Genomic DNA, 15,468 nt, shown 5'->3' with positions numbered 1-15,468 from the left:
CTTCAAGGCCCACCGTGACCGTACCAGCCTGTATCGTACCGTATCGTACCCGACCAGTCGGAGCGCATCATATCATCACGTGACCAAGTATGTGCAGACAAAAGACGTCATTTGTTGATCTCTTCTTCACCTTCAATCTCCACGTTTTCCTTCTTTCCCCCTCCACCTCTCCACTGCTCTCCTCGTCTTCCTCTCGCTTTGCACTTCTCCGGACCCGGCATTCTCAAACATGGCGGCCCTCACCGACTTCGTTGATTTCTCTCAGAACACCCTCAAATGTAGGTCCTTGAATTCTATTCAGCTCTTTACTCAACTCAACTCTTCTCGTAGATGCCGCTCTCTCGATTGCCTTTAACCCGATCTTCTGGAAGTGAGTATTTTTGCTAATAACCGACAATGCCAATATCAATCAAATTTATCCAAATATCCCTGAACAGAGTATATTGTGCTAACCTCTCCGCCCCGGCGGACTCAGTATCGTTGCCCGGGCCGGTAACTACACCGTTACACATCCCAACGCGGCCATCATCTAATACAGTCCGTAGAGTATCGAAACCACTTCCTCACACGTATCTTCGGTAACCCATACTACGGCTGCTACTTCCTCGCTGTCACCATCTTCTCCCTAGGAATCCTACGCGACCACATCTACCAACTGGCCCTGGAAGATCAACCATACTATGCCCCCGTGCACCAACCCATTCTGGGCAGCGCCCTGTTTGCCGTGGGCTCCGTCCTCGTTCTCTCGAGCATGTATGCACTCGGCGTGACCGGCACTTATCTCGGAGACTACTTCGGTATCCTCATGGACGCGCCTGTTACGGGCTTTCCGTTTAACGTTACGAGCTCCCCGATGTATTGGGGGAGTACCTTAAACTTCCTGGGCGTTGCTCTCTACAAGGGGAAAGTTGCAGGTGTGCTTCTTACCGCCCAGGTGTTCGTTTTGTATTGGTTTGCTCTGAAGTGGGAGGAGTAAGTCTCTCTTTTCCCGGCTACGTCTGGGCCGGCATACTATAGGCCATATCGCTAACCACGTTCCTGTAGCCCCTTCACCGCAGAAATCTACGCAAGGCGGGAACGCGAGCGCGCAAAGTCTAAGCGGGGTGGCAAGAGCCAGTAAATCGCTTGCTGAGGTTATCCTTACGGGCCCGCACCAGGTCATAAGTAGATGGAATACTATGATGGTAGGGACAGGCTGAAAGCGGGCATTCAACATCCGTGATTTGCGAAAGAGAGAGAGCATGCGAGCATGCAATATTCAAGCATCACCGGTACAGGAGAGAATCCAAATATCTGGTAATCAGAATTGAAAACACAGCGGAGTGAGTGATCTTCAACACTATTTGAGAATGGGGCAAGCGTGGATGGAGCCGCAAGGCGAGATATGTCTCTCAGGGTACCATGAATCACTATAAACATAGGAGAGCTAAGACACAAAGCTAAAAGTAAACTTGGTATATGATCTTCGTGAACCCTCATAAACGTACGATAGATTTGGGGGCATAGCAAGTGCGCACAACATGGATATCATTGGAGCAGTTAATAACCATATCAAAACTCCTCGGGCAATCCCGCGAAGTTCACCATACGGTAGTATCTTGCAGGCTGTGTAAAGCCATTTGGATTCAAAAGAGAGGATATATCTCAAACAGATGGGTCCAGTGAAAACCTGAAAATCGAGACTCCAGGAAGCAAGTCCGCCAACTCCACGCTATAAGATCTATATATAACAACGCAGCACATGTGCAAGAGACGGGAAAGCGAAGACAGATTCAGCAGGGGGTCAGCCTACGCCCGACGGCCTCTACCCCTTTTATTCGACCGGCTCTCCTCAACCGGCTCGATATCGTCTTCGTCCGCGCCCTTCTTGAGATCCTCGCCTTCGGCAAGCCCCCATTTCTCACGGTCATACCAATCCTCCCCATCGCTCATTTCACCGACATGGCCTTCCGCCTTGCACCATTCGAAGACGTCCTCTTTCATCCGACATGCTCGTAGAAGGGATTCCAGCATGTGTTCGAACCCGCGAACGGTTTCCTCCTGTTTTTGGACATATGACCAGAGCAGTCGGCGGGTGTCTTCGGCTTCATTTGGTGGAAGGCCAAAATTAGGGTCTGGTCGGACCGAATCTGACACAAGGTAGAGGGGGTGGGGCGTAGGAAGGGAGCTGAGTGTTTCGCTAGACGCAGAAGGCGAGTCACGTCCGGATTCGTGATCATGTTGCGGCTGACTGGCGTTGGCCTGAGCCCTTGTTGTCATCCGCCGTTGGGGTTCAGGTGATGATCCGTTCTGCATTTCAACGTCCTGATCACCTTCCTCCCCTCCAACCCCCTGATTTCGATGTTCTGAAGCAGGCGATACTGCTTGCTCCGCCTCCATGTCTACTGTCACGTCTGGGCCTGACCCTCGATACCAGTCTTGTGGTTTCTCTGCGTTATTTCCATTCACCTTGATACCACTGGCTCTAGGTTCCGAGTGTTGTGGGAGGTCGCCAACACGTGTATCAACTTCTTCAAATTTCGGCTCTTTCGATTGATCGACGTCGAGATCACGAGGCACATGGCCTGCTCTATCATCCACCCTATTCGCCATCTCAACATCTTTCATGGCACCGGCTGATTCAGCATCTTCGTTCGTGGGAAAGCTAATCGTTTTCGAAGAATCTGTCGGCGGCAAGGGTTTTCGTGCGCCATCTTGAGAACTACTTGGTGCTCCATTAGCCTGTGGGGGCCCCCCTTTGGCATCGTACTGTGGTAATGGAGAGTTATGCCCTGTGCTTGCTATTCGTGGCTCAAAAATCCATCTGTCTTCGGAAGCCTCGAAAATGCCGCACGGCGCCCAGGAGCCGTCGCCGAGAAACTGCCGGTGCAGATTCCTGGCTCGCCACAATAAAGCTCGTTCTTGGCGAAGTTTGGCCTCAATTGCTTGTGCCATATTCAAAAGGGCCTTTGAGGTGTAGGCATGCGATAACGAAGGGTGAGAGGGTACTTCGGACGGATGTTTCAACGGGCAGAGAAAATCTGAGTGGGAAAAGCACATGTTAGCTATCGCTTTACTGGGAATATCTGCCATAAAATGAATCCCGCCACATACGTTCTAGTGCAATCTCAGAGAACGGATTCTCTTCCGCCACGGCTGCATCTGCCTCTGAATCCTCGTCGTCGTCATCAAGTTCGTCGCCTTCGGAGTCGTACCGCACGGGGTTGTGTTGGAGAATGTAGCGGGTGTATCCGGCATGTTCTATTTTCTGTGTAAAGCATCCCGCAAAAGTTAGTTACCAGCATCGTACAAAGGTCAGCGCTAATTTCTCCATCAGAGCCAGCAAAAAGATGGTGGAGAAAGTTTTAGCGGATCCCACAGTAGAGGGGGCAGTAGATACCTGTTTATAGAGATCCTCAGAGTTTACATAGCCCATAGCACCTTCTTTCACAAATCTTGCATTTGACCGGAGTTTGTTGCCTCTATTTGTCGGCTGGGTGATTGGATCATCGGGTTCTGAATCTGAACGAGCTCAGGTTAGAGAATGGGGGGGAACAAGTGGCGAATATGCGGATTCTGGAAGCGACGAACATACATTCGTTTTCACTGCGAAGGGCACGCTTCATGCCCACGATTGTATCAGCAATCAAAGCTGCCTGCGCTGCCATGGCTGTGTTTGGAGCGATGGTAGAATGGTTTAGACAGAAGCAGAGCAGGCGCTGTCGACGAAAGTCCTAGAATTCGAGAATTCGGAAACGGACAAGGGTTACAGCAAGAAAGTTATTGAGGGACGGTCCAGTTGCGCCCAGGATTAGAGCAGGAAACGATCTCAAATCATGGAGACGGAGAAACCAAGTCAAGAAGTTGGATGAGTCTCCCCCCAACCTTGCTCTCTCGGTCTGCCCAGTGTCGCTCTCCGCCTAACGCAACGGGAAAGCCGCGGGCGCGCTTCCAATCACTAACGCTAGTCCTCTTTTGGAACCATGATAAGAACGCGGCCGCCCGGCGGGTGGTCGGTCCACGTGATGTGCTCTGGGCACTCGGGGAGGCATGCCCAGCATAGCCCTCAACGAGACCTCAACAGCATTATCCTCATTGGCATTCCACTACTTCATCCACATTTCATCATTATGTCTGTGCCATCTAGTACTTGTATTTGGGGTATATTACACGTCGAAGGTATCGAAAAGCCAGCAAGCCTACGCATCTCGCTTACTCGTCGGCATCAACCCATATCCAAATACCTTTCTTGTCGGATCGCATATCCTCTGTCGGGAGCACTCGTAGGGTCTTATTGAAATATGCATCCACCACGAGAAGCTGGGGCTGGATCCAGAGGCCGCGTTTGTAGGCCAGGAGGTTGTAGCGAACCGTGTGCCGGCTCAAGGGAGCTAACTGAACCACCACTGTTTTCGGGCCGCTGAAAGCAAAATGCTCGCTGCCCTCCATGGTCAAATTGAAAGTGAGAAAGTGTAGGGACGGGTTCTCCAGTGTATACTCCATGTGTATAAGCCCAGGCAGCTTAGGGGAAGGTATAGTTGAAGCCAGAACACGAGGCTCGCCAGCGGGTATGACAAACCGTGGAATCGCCAGTGTTGTCGTTGTGAGGTTGCTTTCGTCGCGCTTACTTCTCCGCCATTGTATCTCCAATGCGAGGTTCAGCGACGTGGGGCGCCGGTCGCCCAGGGCAATTTTCTGGATATCTAAGCTGAAGTTAGACTGTCGAAGTTCTTCGGGGCGAATATCCGAGGCTTCCGGGCTGACAAGGACCTCTGGTCCAATCTGAGAAACAGCTCCACCGTTAGAGCTTAGTAGCACGAGAGACATCTGTTTGATGACTAGAGGCTCGCGAGCAAACGAAACGACCTTCGTGTCAAGACACCACCTTTGCTCTAATCCCGCAGGTGTCGAACTCTGTTCGTGTCCAATCAAATCATCGTCAACCGTAAAAAAGTCCGGCCACGGATTTGGGTGAAGACGGGAGAGAAACTCGTAATTCGCTTCGAACGGCCGCATAATGGATACGGTTAGCCTCGTGGTGGCAACAATGGGTGTTTGGACGTCCGAAACGAGGTTATAAACGGCAGATACCTCAAGTTCATAATCGAAACTCTCGTCGGTATTGGTAAGAACAATCGCCAGGTCACGTTGGGACGAGCTTTCCATTACTCCGATTTTCCGTTTGACAAAATGGGACGCCTCTTCCACAGGAGTATTAGACCGAGATTCTGGAAGTGCGTTTGATGAATCCCCCCCGTCTAGCCACGAAATCTTTGCAGTGGAACCAGGGCGGCCGAACAACCTTGTTTCAGCAACAACTTCCGCCGCCTCATCTTCTTCATTATGGAAAACGAGATCGAGGACGACGCGCTCGTTTGTATAGTACGTATCGTTGATATTGGGGACCGCAATTCGTATCTTTGGTGGTTTCGGTAGGATCTTGCAACGGTTAATATCGCGACCTTTGCCTACTCTCCTCTGGGTCGGGCCGTTTGGAGTCTGCTGCCACCAAAAAGTTTGAAGCTGGGCCGCTTCAGTAATAGCATATGTAAGATCGAACGACTCCTCCTCAACTAGAAGAGCCAACGAAACCACCCGAGCATCCCCGGGTTCCCTAGGGATACACACCAGGTTATATACCTTGGTCTGGGAGGGCCCTATAGTCAGGTCTGCGACTCCTGCGAGTGCAGTCAACCCATTTGTGGGTGACTGAAAAACCGAGGAGTCGGTAAGAACGCTGGGGTCACGCAACGAAGGTGTCGAGATCATGCATAGAGTGGTGGTGTCGGCGTCTGCATTCCGATCCGACTGCAGCCAGATTGGACGCAGGCAGCCCTCAAAGGCGAGCTTGAGTTCCGCAAATTTAATGGGGGCAGATGACTCCTGAGTGCAAGACGATAGCACGAGTTGGCCATGCAAAGGCTCGCCAACATTTCCCTCGGGCCTCTGAAATGCGAATGTTGCGGTGACTAGGTGGAAAGACAAAGAATTAGTCATCGACCGATGGCCTTCTTAGGGTTAATTCACCAGCTGGTACAACATCCTCCGCTTTAACCACAACTGATGGCTTCGGTTTCGCCGATGGGAGGGAGGTGAGGCTCTGATGAATGTTGTAATGCCAACCAGACCGTGCCTGGAATGCTGATAAGTGTGAAGCGTCAGATTTCCAGGAAGAGTTATAACCAAACATCACAAGGCCTTACCGCCGCTTAGTAATTCCCAATCGACCCGTAAAACCGTTTCGTAATCTTGGATCTGTGCTGCACACTCTCTCAAGGCCCAGGCAAACTTCTCCATGAGCTGCCACCATCCTGACCGCCGCCAAGTAAGAGGCGCCCAAAGCGGATGGAGAATCTCATACGCTTCTTGCCAAGAACCTAGACGTATATATTCTTCTGCAATTTCCAAACCTAGGCTTTCTGTCATCCGTACCTGGCGTCTCTTTGAGAACTCGGCCAGTGCCGCTTTAAGTGTCTCTAGAATGAGCGAGGAATGGTCGAACCCGCCGGTCCCTGGCTGGGGTGCCTCTATGTGGGTTTCTGGGGCTAGATAGGTGTCGTAAAGGTAAGCTTTGCTAGCTATTTGAGATGCAGGAGACTGGCCTGGTGGTGTTCGATCTTCTGATGGAATCTGCTCTGCCAAAGCTCGACGGTACATCGTGTGTTTGGCTGCACGGTACAGCCAGTATCCTTCGTGATGAAGCTGCTCCCATGGGGCTACTGCATCACCCGGAGGAGGCGTCTTCTCACGTGGAACGAAGATAGAGTTAGGTTCTTTGTACTGATCCTGGGAAACCGGTACAGATGTCAAGTGGAGGGTCTTCGCATGGCGGATGAGTTGAGCCATCGCTGTCGACCACCTAGCTTCCCAAGCTTCCCAGCCGTAATTTCTCGTGCCTTTTCCTCGTCTGTTGACCATGTCTCGGGAACGGCTGCGATGGTTTACCCAGGATCTCACCGCGGCAGTTGTATGTCCAAGATGCAGTAAGTAGCGGATTATCCGTATGGCAAGCGCATCAGCTAAGAGACGGGCATCATTGAATCTAGGATCCCACCCAGCAATGTTTTCGAAAACTTCTTGCCCGAATAGGGTTTCGTACGCACTCTCGTAGTTTTTTAATGCCGCATCCACCTCCCGCCGAAATTCCGCGAAGATTCCCATTTTAAATTCGTATCGAGTATTCCATCCTTGGAGTGACAACGTCTGAGACGTTCCGCTCGTTGGTGGCGCTGTTGGAGGTGGTATACTCCCCCTATTCCGTTTCCTCCGGGCGTGCTTAGATAGATCGCGATAGTATTCCATCAGAGACGGATGCAGAAGGGAAAGGAATGACTTTGTGAACTCTCTTAGCTCTTCGGAAGTCACGTCAGGGGGAAGCAGAAATATCGATTTCTGCTCTAAATTGGTTGCTCTGCGGATACCTAGTACTCGGTCGTCTACGTCTCCCAAGCCCGCACCATGAGTCTGCTCAGACAAAAGCACGACTATGAAGCGAGTTTTGTAGCCGGACGAAGACCATTCTTTCTTTAGTCCATTGATCTCGATCTTCAGCTGATTATCGCGCAAGGAACTCATGTTCGGGTCGAGACAAAATGGGAAGAAGTTTACCACCGCAGCTGGAACTAGATCCTGATGTTTTGCGATCCATAAAGGTGTTATTATACCGTCCGGAAACGTCGGCGAACCCGGCGTCAGCGGGGATATAGGCGAATGGAGAATGACTGGAGATCCATGATGAATGTCATAGTCCTGATTATCTGTCGGACTCGTCGGCGGGGAGGCAGGAGGGGGGTCAGCTTTGCGTGGTGGGAGTCTGTAAATCTAAGATCGTGTCAATAGACTGGTGATTAGTTTCTTTTTCTAATAAGCACTGAACCAATTGATAAAGAGGTTGGGCAAGAAAACGCGTGCTGTCATGAAGGTGAACATAAATCTATTTACGTACCCGTCCGGCAGATTTGATCTTGTATTCAATCCTCGTTTTCTCCGCATAATTATCATCCTGGGTTCCCCACGGGTCTCGCGACGCATCCTCGTCGAGGAACAAAGTCCGCAATTCTTCGGCGATAGGTCCGTCCAAAGGCGGAAAATCTGACTCGATCTTGACCCCGCGGTTGTTTAGAAGAGGAAACCCGATCTCCTCCGTCTTTGCGTCTGTTTGTGTGTCCTCGGTTTCGAGACCGGAAAGTAAAATGAATGGAAGGTTATGGGCGACATAGTGTTGGGGGTAGGCGTCCATCGCGGACCAGAGCTGCTTCGAATAGCTGCTGGTCACCGCATATCAGGATCACAGTACCTAGCACAACCACTAGGGATAGCCCTTGAAGATAACAGGATTCGAGGACCTCAAGTGGTGAGAGTCGAGTAAAGTGCCATCTGCATTGTCGTGAGAGAAGCGTGGGGCTGTGGTGAGCCGACTTGGACTAAGTGTTTTGCCAAGCCCACAGAACACACCAAAGGAGACAGCAGTGGTAGTTTACAAAGGACTTCAAGGGCAAATAACTACAGGCCGAGGCCCAGGGCCAGATCCATATTCCCTCCACATATCATCTTCGATTACCACAAACCTCAAGCGGGGTGGGTGAATCTTTATTATCCCAGGACAAAGTCGAGGAAGACGGTTGAACCTCGGTCAACTCAGTGGTCACCAGCGAGATACCCATCTTCAACCATTTGGAACCTTCAAGTACAAGAGACAGTCGAATTGTCGAATGGAAGGCCTCTGTATGTGTTTGCTCCTTTGGGAGGGTTTTGTTGATCATGGCCTTGAGACTTGTCTCCGCCATGCCGACAACAGGATTATCGCTGTTTTATATGTTCTTGTCAGACCATGTCTTGCCACAATTGCACTACATAGTTAACGTGGAGACACTGGAGAGACTCTCCTTTTCTTCAATTTGGATTCCCAGTAAAGCCTTTCGCGTATTGCCACTCCTCCTCCGGACTGTCAAGAACAGTAGTGTCGTACATGTCCGGTGCTTCCATGATAGAGATCGTGCAGAGAGAAAAGCTTTGCTCCACGCACGAGGGGCGAAAACCAATAATAGAGGTAAGGACGGTTGCGCTTTCTCTAGGCTTCAAGGTTCTGTCCCATCTCGGACGTGCTCTGGCTTCTGGCCTCCGCAGACACTGAGAGCATCATTGTGCCATGGATTCGTGGATGACCTGTCCTTTCTTGCTTCTCTGTATTTCATATGGCGTTCAGCTTGCACTTGGAACAAATCAGCATCCGAAGACGGCCGGTGGAGCGGAAAAGCCGCCTCAAAATCCTTCAGTTTTGATCACAGGGATATGAGCCGACCAATCTGACTTGTCCGCCGCCCAGATGATGACATTATTCGCGCAAAGTCAGAATTCCTCGTGCCCGTCAATTGGAAACGCTGGAATCGAGTCCGAGTCCTGAGACAGGAGCACGTCCTCAAATTTGGATCTGCGAACCGTGTGGAGGTGGAGGAGGAAAGTGTTCTCGTTGTTGGGAATGGATCAGTGGGTCGATGGGTCGTCGAAGGCACAGAGCCACCCCTGATTTGAGAATCTTTGAGTCCTTCGGCTTCAATTCAACCCTCACAAAAGGATCTTTTCCTCTCCTTCATGTGAATCTCTTTCGAGGGGTGTGCATCGCAGATGGGAGAGAACGCCCATCATCTTTTCTCTGCTGCTCGTTTTCTCTTTTCTAACTTTGATCTCTCCTCCACCATTGCATTCATGTACCCAATTGACCAGACAGAGCCCTCGAAACCTGCTGGGCCCCTCACTGAGCTTAGTCTCCATGCTTATCTTTACTCGATTTCTCGACGGTCTCCTTTTTCAGACAATAATTTGCCCTTCCTTGCCCAGATTCTCGACAACTGATAGTTCGAAGCGCTGCTAAACTCTCATTTCTTTTCCTGAGTCTTGCTCTCTCCCTCTCTCTAACTATCATTCTTGTCTCTTTCCAATTTCTCTCTGTATTGAGGTTTCCTTTCCCGATCTGCGCTGTTGTTCCCTTGCCCGTGTCTCCCGGTTCCAGCATCGACTCTCCGCAAGGGGGTTTGCAAAGTCCCTTGTGCAAGGGACTTTCCACCCTGCGCGTCTCCCTGCATTCTTTGGTTCACCTTCTCCGCTCAGTCTGACTCGCAAGCACGTTGTGCGTCAATAATCCATTATTGATTCACGCCGTTAAGCCGGTTGGCCGTCCCCCTCGATTCTCAGTCTTCTCACTGGATCATGCAAGTTCGCGCTACGCTCTCCCGCATATATTGTTGTCGGTGATTGCCCACTGGCCCGGAGGAAGTGGAGAGGAGACAGCATTCCAAAAGAGCTTATCCATAATAGTCTCCGTCAATAGTCGCCATGGATCCTCCCGAGCAGCAACCCTCCGCAACCACTGCGGAACAACCCCCTATCCAGACCTCTTCCTTACTGGCACGACGTCGCAAAACCGACCGCTCGCGCTCACATTCCGCCAATCCGAACTCTTCTGCATCGGTTGACCCGGCGTCCCCCGAGGTCATTACCTCGCTAATATCTTCTCTTTCGGCTATCTCCATCCCACTTCAATCGCATTTCGATTTGAACGTTCCGCGTATCGATTCAGAGACCGACCCCTCTTCGCCAGTCTATCTCGCACCCGAGAACCTTTCCGTTTCTGACCAATGTGCGCCAAATGAGCATGGGTTTTGCGTGACGTACGGTACGCATAATCCGGAGGAGCCGCCCCATAGCCCATTCCTGCACCCAGATGATGCGGCAGCCTCGCCGGTTATTCGTATGGCACGAGCGCCGCCATCTCCAAAGTCACCGAAATCTCCCAGATTCAAACTCAACTCTGAACCGCCTGCCTCTCCAGGAAGACCAACCTCGAGGTGCTCGCTCACCTCCTACAAGGCTGCGAACGAGGACTCTGTCTTTGGCACCATCACGGCAGAACCTGGGCCCCAACTCGCTTCAAGGGCAGCAAGTATTCATTCAACAAGTTCTCGAAAGAGTCTGAAGAGCCTGTTAAGAAAACCGTCACGAGAACTTGCGAGTGAACGGGAACGGGACAACCAGGTCGAACGGCTGCGGAAGACCAGTAGCTATACAGACGGCTTGAGGTATAACGTTCCTCGCAGTCGGGCGAGCCTGCGCTCCCTACATTCAATGGCTGACGTGGTGGAGGAGGGAAGGCCCGCTCAGTTTGCCATGGACTCTTCCAGGGAACACGCCGTCAACACTCCCACTGGAAAGGAGCGCCCCTCGCTCCAGAGCAATCACGAAAGTGCGCCAAGTACGCCTGGCGGAATTGGAAGTGGAAGAATTATCCCTGCCCGGGAGTCCTCATTGAGACATGGCTACTCTTCCAGCCCAAAACATCGTAGATCTGGCCGACACAGCCGATATTCGTCCACCGCCAGCAGAGAGGTGAAAACTGATAGCGGAATCTCGGGAGTTGGCAACGAGCCAGAGCAAGTAACAAAACGGATACAAGAGTTGAAGGACCAGCAACAAAGGATCAAGAGCGAATTGGAAACTGACAACACGCCACAACAGCCGACTAAGAACCATCCAAACGTGCAGCAGTCACGAGACTCGGGCGATACTGGTGGCAGCATTGTGCGACATGAATTGACAATTGACGAGAGTGCTCCGTCTCCAGCGATATTGACTGGGAGAAGCCGATCGTTTCCCCGCAATAGCCCTCAAGTCGCGTCGAGGCCTCCTATCATGTCATCGCAGTCATTTGCGACGAGACAATCCTTCGAACGCCCCGACCCCTTGGAGAAGCTGCGTTACAGGCGATCTGTGGAATCTCAACCTGCTCCTCGGCTTCACAAACGGTCTCCATCCAACCCAATTTCTCTCAGCCGCTCTTCGGTGGTGGGTGAAGACCGTCCTTCGAGCGCTGACTCAATTGACCTCGCCGTCTTCGAGTACGTATGCTCACCAAAACTAACTCAGCGAGTACTTCATCCTACGAGTGGCCGGGTAATAGCATTTTCCGAAGTTGGGGACCCTAAAGGCCATGTAGTCCTCTGTTGCCTTGGCATGGGATTAACAAGGTATCTAATGGCATTCTATGACGAGTTGGCGCGGTCCCTTGCGCTCCGACTCGTGACGTTGGATCGGCCGGGAGTTGGGGAAAGCGGCCCTTATGTGAATGATGCTGGGACCCCTCTCAGCTGGCCTGGTGAGGAGACTTTGCCCTCTTCTGCTGATGATCTCACGTGGCTAATGTTTCGCAGATGACGTTGCAATCGTCTGTAACCATCTCAAAGTCACCAAGTTCTCTATTCTTGCACACTCTGCGGGGGCTATTTATGCGTTGGCTACAGCTCTGAGGATACCTCAACATATCCGCGGTCGTATTCACCTCTTGGCGCCATGGATTCCTCCTTCTCAGTTGTCCAATATTGGCTCGTACAAGACCCCTGTACCAAGTAACGCCGTGCCTTACTCGCATAGGATCCTTCGGGCCTTGCCAACTTCCTTTCTCAAGATCGCCAACTCGAGCTTCATGAGTGCAACGAGCGCGAGCCTCACGTCGAGTCTCCCAAAGTCGCCTCGGCGGAGTAAGCGTCGGGGTACTATGAAAGACGGCTCTAGGCCGATTTCTCTTGATGCCCGCGCAAATGACCAGCAGCCGGAAAATGCTGATCTCAGATCCCTGGATAATGCCAAGATCACGCGTGATAAAAATGTGCTGAGCACTGGAAAAACACAGTTCGTAATTGGTCAGACTGTGGTTGATCCGCAAGAGCGCGAACGACAACTCGATTATGATAATCGGCTGACCCATAAAATTTGGGAACTCGCCACGACGCATGCTAATCCTGCTGTTGACCTGCTGGTTTGCTTAGAGCGCCGGCAACCGATCGGGTTTCGATACGTTGATATTACTCGAAATGTGGTGATTCACCACGGGAGTCGAGACACTCGCGTTCCTGTTGACAATGTGCGGTGGCTGGGCCAAACTATGCGGCGCTGCGAGGTCCGAGTCTTGGAAGGCGAAGGTCATGGCCTAATGGCTTCTGCTAACGTGATGGGCAATGTCTTGATGGAGATCGCTAAGGAATGGGAGGATTGGATGACCGTGGTTCAAGGCAGACGTCGAGCAACCCTTGGAACACGCTCCGGAGCAATGATTGCGGTTTAGTCTGAGGGTCCGGGGGCACCGCGTCTGTGGCCGAAACCAACCACGGAAAGAAAAGACGGAACCCACAACGACGGACAAGGTTGAATGGATGACGATATTGACCTCGCTAGCATACCCCAACCTGGGGCTGGATATCGGAGTTGCTTGGTTTACCGAGCTCCACTGCAGCGGGTTCTGCGGTTGTTGCTCTCCGGTCCTCTCCTTCTTCTTTGGACACGGAATTGAACACTCTTATATATGCATCTCTAGAACCCATATACCCCTGTTTCATTAACTAATTCCTTATATCTGGTCACGTTGCCATTGATCATAACTGCATGGCCAATAATAGCATAGCTGCTTGACAATCTCATTCATAATAGAGAAAAGTTGAACTCAAACGGTTCCTGGACATCGGCGCAGACACAGGGCCCAAAACTGTGCGGAAAGCTGTTGGATCGTCCTTAACCATGAAGGACCCTGAGAAGAGTATTCATACTTGTAACGCTCTCGTTGGATACCCAACAGTTAATAAAATTGTGGTTCGCTTCGTATTAATTTCACCCTGCACGGGCCGCCGGCTCGGGGGGTTGTTCCCCTTCCCCACGCGCCAGCGAACCCGAAGAAACAGACAACCGCGAGCATCTCTCGCGAGCCTGGACTCAGATTCCCCTTGTCTTTTGGTCCATACTCGTCTACACTGCACTACATAGACGGTCTTTGCTCTTCCGTCCTCCAAATGTCCGGTCTCGTTCTCTGTTGGAGCTCTGCTAATGATCCTCCTATCCGTCGTCAAATCATCTGATCCAGCTTTCGAAGAGCTCTTGGCCAATGCACGCAACCCCTCTCCTTATTTCAAAAGAAAATCAGAAAAATCAGGTTCGTGAAAAAAAGAAATCGTCTCTAAGGACTTGCGAACTGCCCCGGCGACAAGCCAACCCTCGCAATGTTCTCCCAGCGGCGCACCCGCCTCGTCGCAGTCACCGCGGTGGTAGTATTCGTATTATATCTCCACTACTCGGTAATTATCGGCCCTTTTCCCTTCCTTGTTACTTCTGCGTCTAGTATATCAACGGAACTGACAGAGCGAATTATGCAGGGCGAAACCCGAAGCCCTCGAAATCAGAAGTTCTATCAGTCCACCGTGGCGGCGATAGAGGCAGAGAAGGACATGAGCGCCGGGAACACGAAGGCGGGAGATTATATATCGGATACCAATAAAGAGGGGTCTGGATCGAGACCAGGAGAGGAGTATATCTTTGTTGGAAGTGATGATAAAGAGGAGCCTGCGATTCCGAAGGCGCAGCCACCACCACCATCGCAGCCAGATCCCGAGCAACAGCGCGCTACAATCGCTGACGAGGGAGATACCGAGGAGATTCCTATTGCGGGGCGAACAACGATGACTGTGCCCAAAAATAGGGACCGTGTGGGAACGGGGGCTGAATCTGTGAACGAGGAGGAGAGCGAGGAAGAGAAAAAGAGAAAGAAACAGGAGGAGGAGGAGGAAGAGAAAGAGGTGAAGGCCGAGCTAAATGGGATATTGAAGAGGTCACCGGGTAAGTTTCATCCTATTCGGAGCGATGTTAAGAATACCGACTGATATCTGATCCCCTGCAGTTATTATCTTTTCGAAATCCTACTGTCCCTACAGCAAGAAGGCCAAGGCCGTCTTATTAGATATATACTCGATTACACCGGCACCGTTCGTGGTAGAACTTGATCAGCACCCACTAGGGCAGCAATTACAGGCACTTCTTGGGGAGAATACGGGCCGGCGAACTGTCCCCAATATTCTGGTGAATGGAAGGAGTATCGGTGGAGGAGATGATATTGTGGCCCTGGACGAACACGATGAGCTAGCGTCGCGACTGAAGGGCTTGGGCGGCAAGTGGCTTCAAGACATCAAACGGAGGGAGACCGAAGACGCCGAGTAAGTCGCCGACTTGAGCCTTGTATAATGACTAGTATTGGCGTGGGTGTCGGATTTTTATTCCTATTTTCCTGTATATATTGGGCATGATTCACGGTCTTCCACGTTATAATGTATAATCACCGAATTCTCGAGGCTTGGAACCGCCATTTGACTGGACTTCGACCACAAAAGCGTGATCCCGGACTGCTCAGAGGGTTGTAAAGGAGCTTCTGGAGTTGGAAGGCTCAGCCAACAAGACAGCGGAACAGAGTCCGAAGTTCACACATGAGAATCCAGCAACAAGAAAGAAACAATTAATTTTCCAAGAAAATTAATCTAAATTATGCTGGCTCCGGGTACTGGCACTCTTATACAACAGAGTTGGAACCCTAGGACCAACCAGAGACGCTAATCCCCTTTAGGCCCTAAGCGACGCACAACCCCGTGATTCGTGATTTTCGCTCCACCAAAGATTGTGTGC

The 15,468-nt window shown here is 51.4% G+C and overlaps 6 protein-coding genes across 6 annotated transcripts; 4 read left to right on the top strand and 2 right to left on the bottom strand.

Annotated features, from left to right (window-relative positions):
- The first annotated feature begins 145 nt into the window (after positions 1–145).
- BJX67DRAFT_102357 (bifunctional phosphatidyl-N-methylethanolamine N-methyltransferase/phosphatidyl-N-dimethylethanolamine N-methyltransferase) lies at positions 146–1,165 on the top strand. The gene is made up of 5 exons (XM_071024209.1): positions 146–278; positions 331–370; positions 476–492; positions 546–972; positions 1,045–1,165. Exons 1-5 carry the CDS (start codon positions 230–232, stop codon positions 1,118–1,120), a joined length of 609 nt encoding a protein of 202 aa, XP_070891185.1. The 5' UTR covers positions 146–229; the 3' UTR covers positions 1,121–1,165.
- Positions 1,166–1,788: 623 nt separating this feature from the next.
- On the bottom strand, positions 1,789–3,647 carry BJX67DRAFT_377033 (RXT2 domain-containing protein; the record flags this gene model as incomplete). Its single annotated transcript, XM_071032010.1, has 4 exons — positions 1,789–3,020; positions 3,094–3,247; positions 3,290–3,501; positions 3,575–3,647. 4 exons carry the CDS (start codon positions 3,645–3,647, stop codon positions 1,789–1,791), a joined length of 1,671 nt encoding a protein of 556 aa, XP_070891184.1.
- Positions 3,648–4,116: 469 nt separating this feature from the next.
- On the bottom strand, positions 4,117–8,478 carry BJX67DRAFT_102450 (uncharacterized protein). The gene is made up of 4 exons (XM_071024211.1): positions 7,925–8,478; positions 6,183–7,800; positions 6,007–6,120; positions 4,117–5,948 (listed from the first exon to the last, which is right to left on the bottom strand). The coding sequence occupies exons 1-4, from the start codon at positions 8,216–8,218 to the stop codon at positions 4,192–4,194; spliced, it is 3,783 nt and encodes a 1,260-aa protein (XP_070891183.1). The 5' UTR covers positions 8,219–8,478; the 3' UTR covers positions 4,117–4,191.
- On the top strand, positions 8,375–9,380 carry BJX67DRAFT_102390 (uncharacterized protein). Its single transcript, XM_071024210.1, has one exon. The coding sequence runs from the start codon at positions 8,740–8,742 to the stop codon at positions 9,286–9,288; it is 549 nt and encodes a 182-aa protein (XP_070891182.1). The 5' UTR covers positions 8,375–8,739; the 3' UTR covers positions 9,289–9,380.
- Positions 9,381–10,031: 651 nt separating this feature from the next.
- BJX67DRAFT_102479 (uncharacterized protein) lies at positions 10,032–13,146 on the top strand. Its single transcript, XM_071024212.1, has 2 exons — positions 10,032–12,127; positions 12,183–13,146. Exons 1-2 carry the CDS (start codon positions 10,312–10,314, stop codon positions 13,091–13,093), a joined length of 2,727 nt encoding a protein of 908 aa, XP_070891181.1. The 5' UTR covers positions 10,032–10,311; the 3' UTR covers positions 13,094–13,146.
- A 503-nt stretch (positions 13,147–13,649) lies between these two features.
- Positions 13,650–15,306, top strand: BJX67DRAFT_341773 (glutaredoxin). The gene is made up of 3 exons (XM_071027943.1): positions 13,650–14,093; positions 14,172–14,631; positions 14,693–15,306. The coding sequence occupies exons 1-3, from the start codon at positions 14,019–14,021 to the stop codon at positions 15,007–15,009; spliced, it is 852 nt and encodes a 283-aa protein (XP_070891180.1). The 5' UTR covers positions 13,650–14,018; the 3' UTR covers positions 15,010–15,306.
- The last annotated feature ends 162 nt before the right edge of the window (positions 15,307–15,468 follow it).

The sequence above is a fragment of the Aspergillus lucknowensis genome, assembly GCF_044049455.1.
Source record: "Aspergillus lucknowensis strain CBS 449.75 chromosome Unknown BJX67scaffold_2, whole genome shotgun sequence".
Classification (NCBI taxonomy): Eukaryota; Fungi; Ascomycota; class Eurotiomycetes; order Eurotiales; family Aspergillaceae; genus Aspergillus; species Aspergillus lucknowensis.
The sequence above is the reverse complement of the archived record's forward strand: the minus strand, read 5'-3'. Positions and strand labels throughout refer to the sequence as shown.

Coding starts and splice junctions, on each gene's coding strand:
- BJX67DRAFT_102479 (XM_071024212.1), top strand. CDS start 10,312: ATGGATCCTCCCGAGCAGCAACCCTCCGCAACCACTGCGGAACAACCC. Junction 12,128..12,182: donor GACCCCTCTCAGCTGGCCTG/GTGAGGAGACTT, acceptor AATGTTTCGCAG/ATGACGTTGCAATCGTCTGT.
- BJX67DRAFT_102357 (XM_071024209.1), top strand. CDS start 230: ATGGCGGCCCTCACCGACTTCGTTGATTTCTCTCAGAACACCCTCAAA. Junction 279..330: donor CTCTCAGAACACCCTCAAAT/GTAGGTCCTTGA, acceptor CTCTTCTCGTAG/ATGCCGCTCTCTCGATTGCC. Junction 973..1,044: donor TTTGCTCTGAAGTGGGAGGA/GTAAGTCTCTCT, acceptor ACGTTCCTGTAG/CCCCTTCACCGCAGAAATCT.
- BJX67DRAFT_102390 (XM_071024210.1), top strand. CDS start 8,740: ATGGCCTTGAGACTTGTCTCCGCCATGCCGACAACAGGATTATCGCTG.
- BJX67DRAFT_341773 (XM_071027943.1), top strand. CDS start 14,019: ATGTTCTCCCAGCGGCGCACCCGCCTCGTCGCAGTCACCGCGGTGGTA. Junction 14,094..14,171: donor TATTATATCTCCACTACTCG/GTAATTATCGGC, acceptor CGAATTATGCAG/GGCGAAACCCGAAGCCCTCG. Junction 14,632..14,692: donor GATATTGAAGAGGTCACCGG/GTAAGTTTCATC, acceptor GATCCCCTGCAG/TTATTATCTTTTCGAAATCC.
- BJX67DRAFT_102450 (XM_071024211.1), bottom strand. CDS start 8,218: ATGGACGCCTACCCCCAACACTATGTCGCCCATAACCTTCCATTCATT. Junction 7,801..7,924: donor AGATCAAATCTGCCGGACGG/GTACGTAAATAG, acceptor ACACGATCTTAG/ATTTACAGACTCCCACCACG. Junction 6,121..6,182: donor TTGGGAATTACTAAGCGGCG/GTAAGGCCTTGT, acceptor CACACTTATCAG/CATTCCAGGCACGGTCTGGT.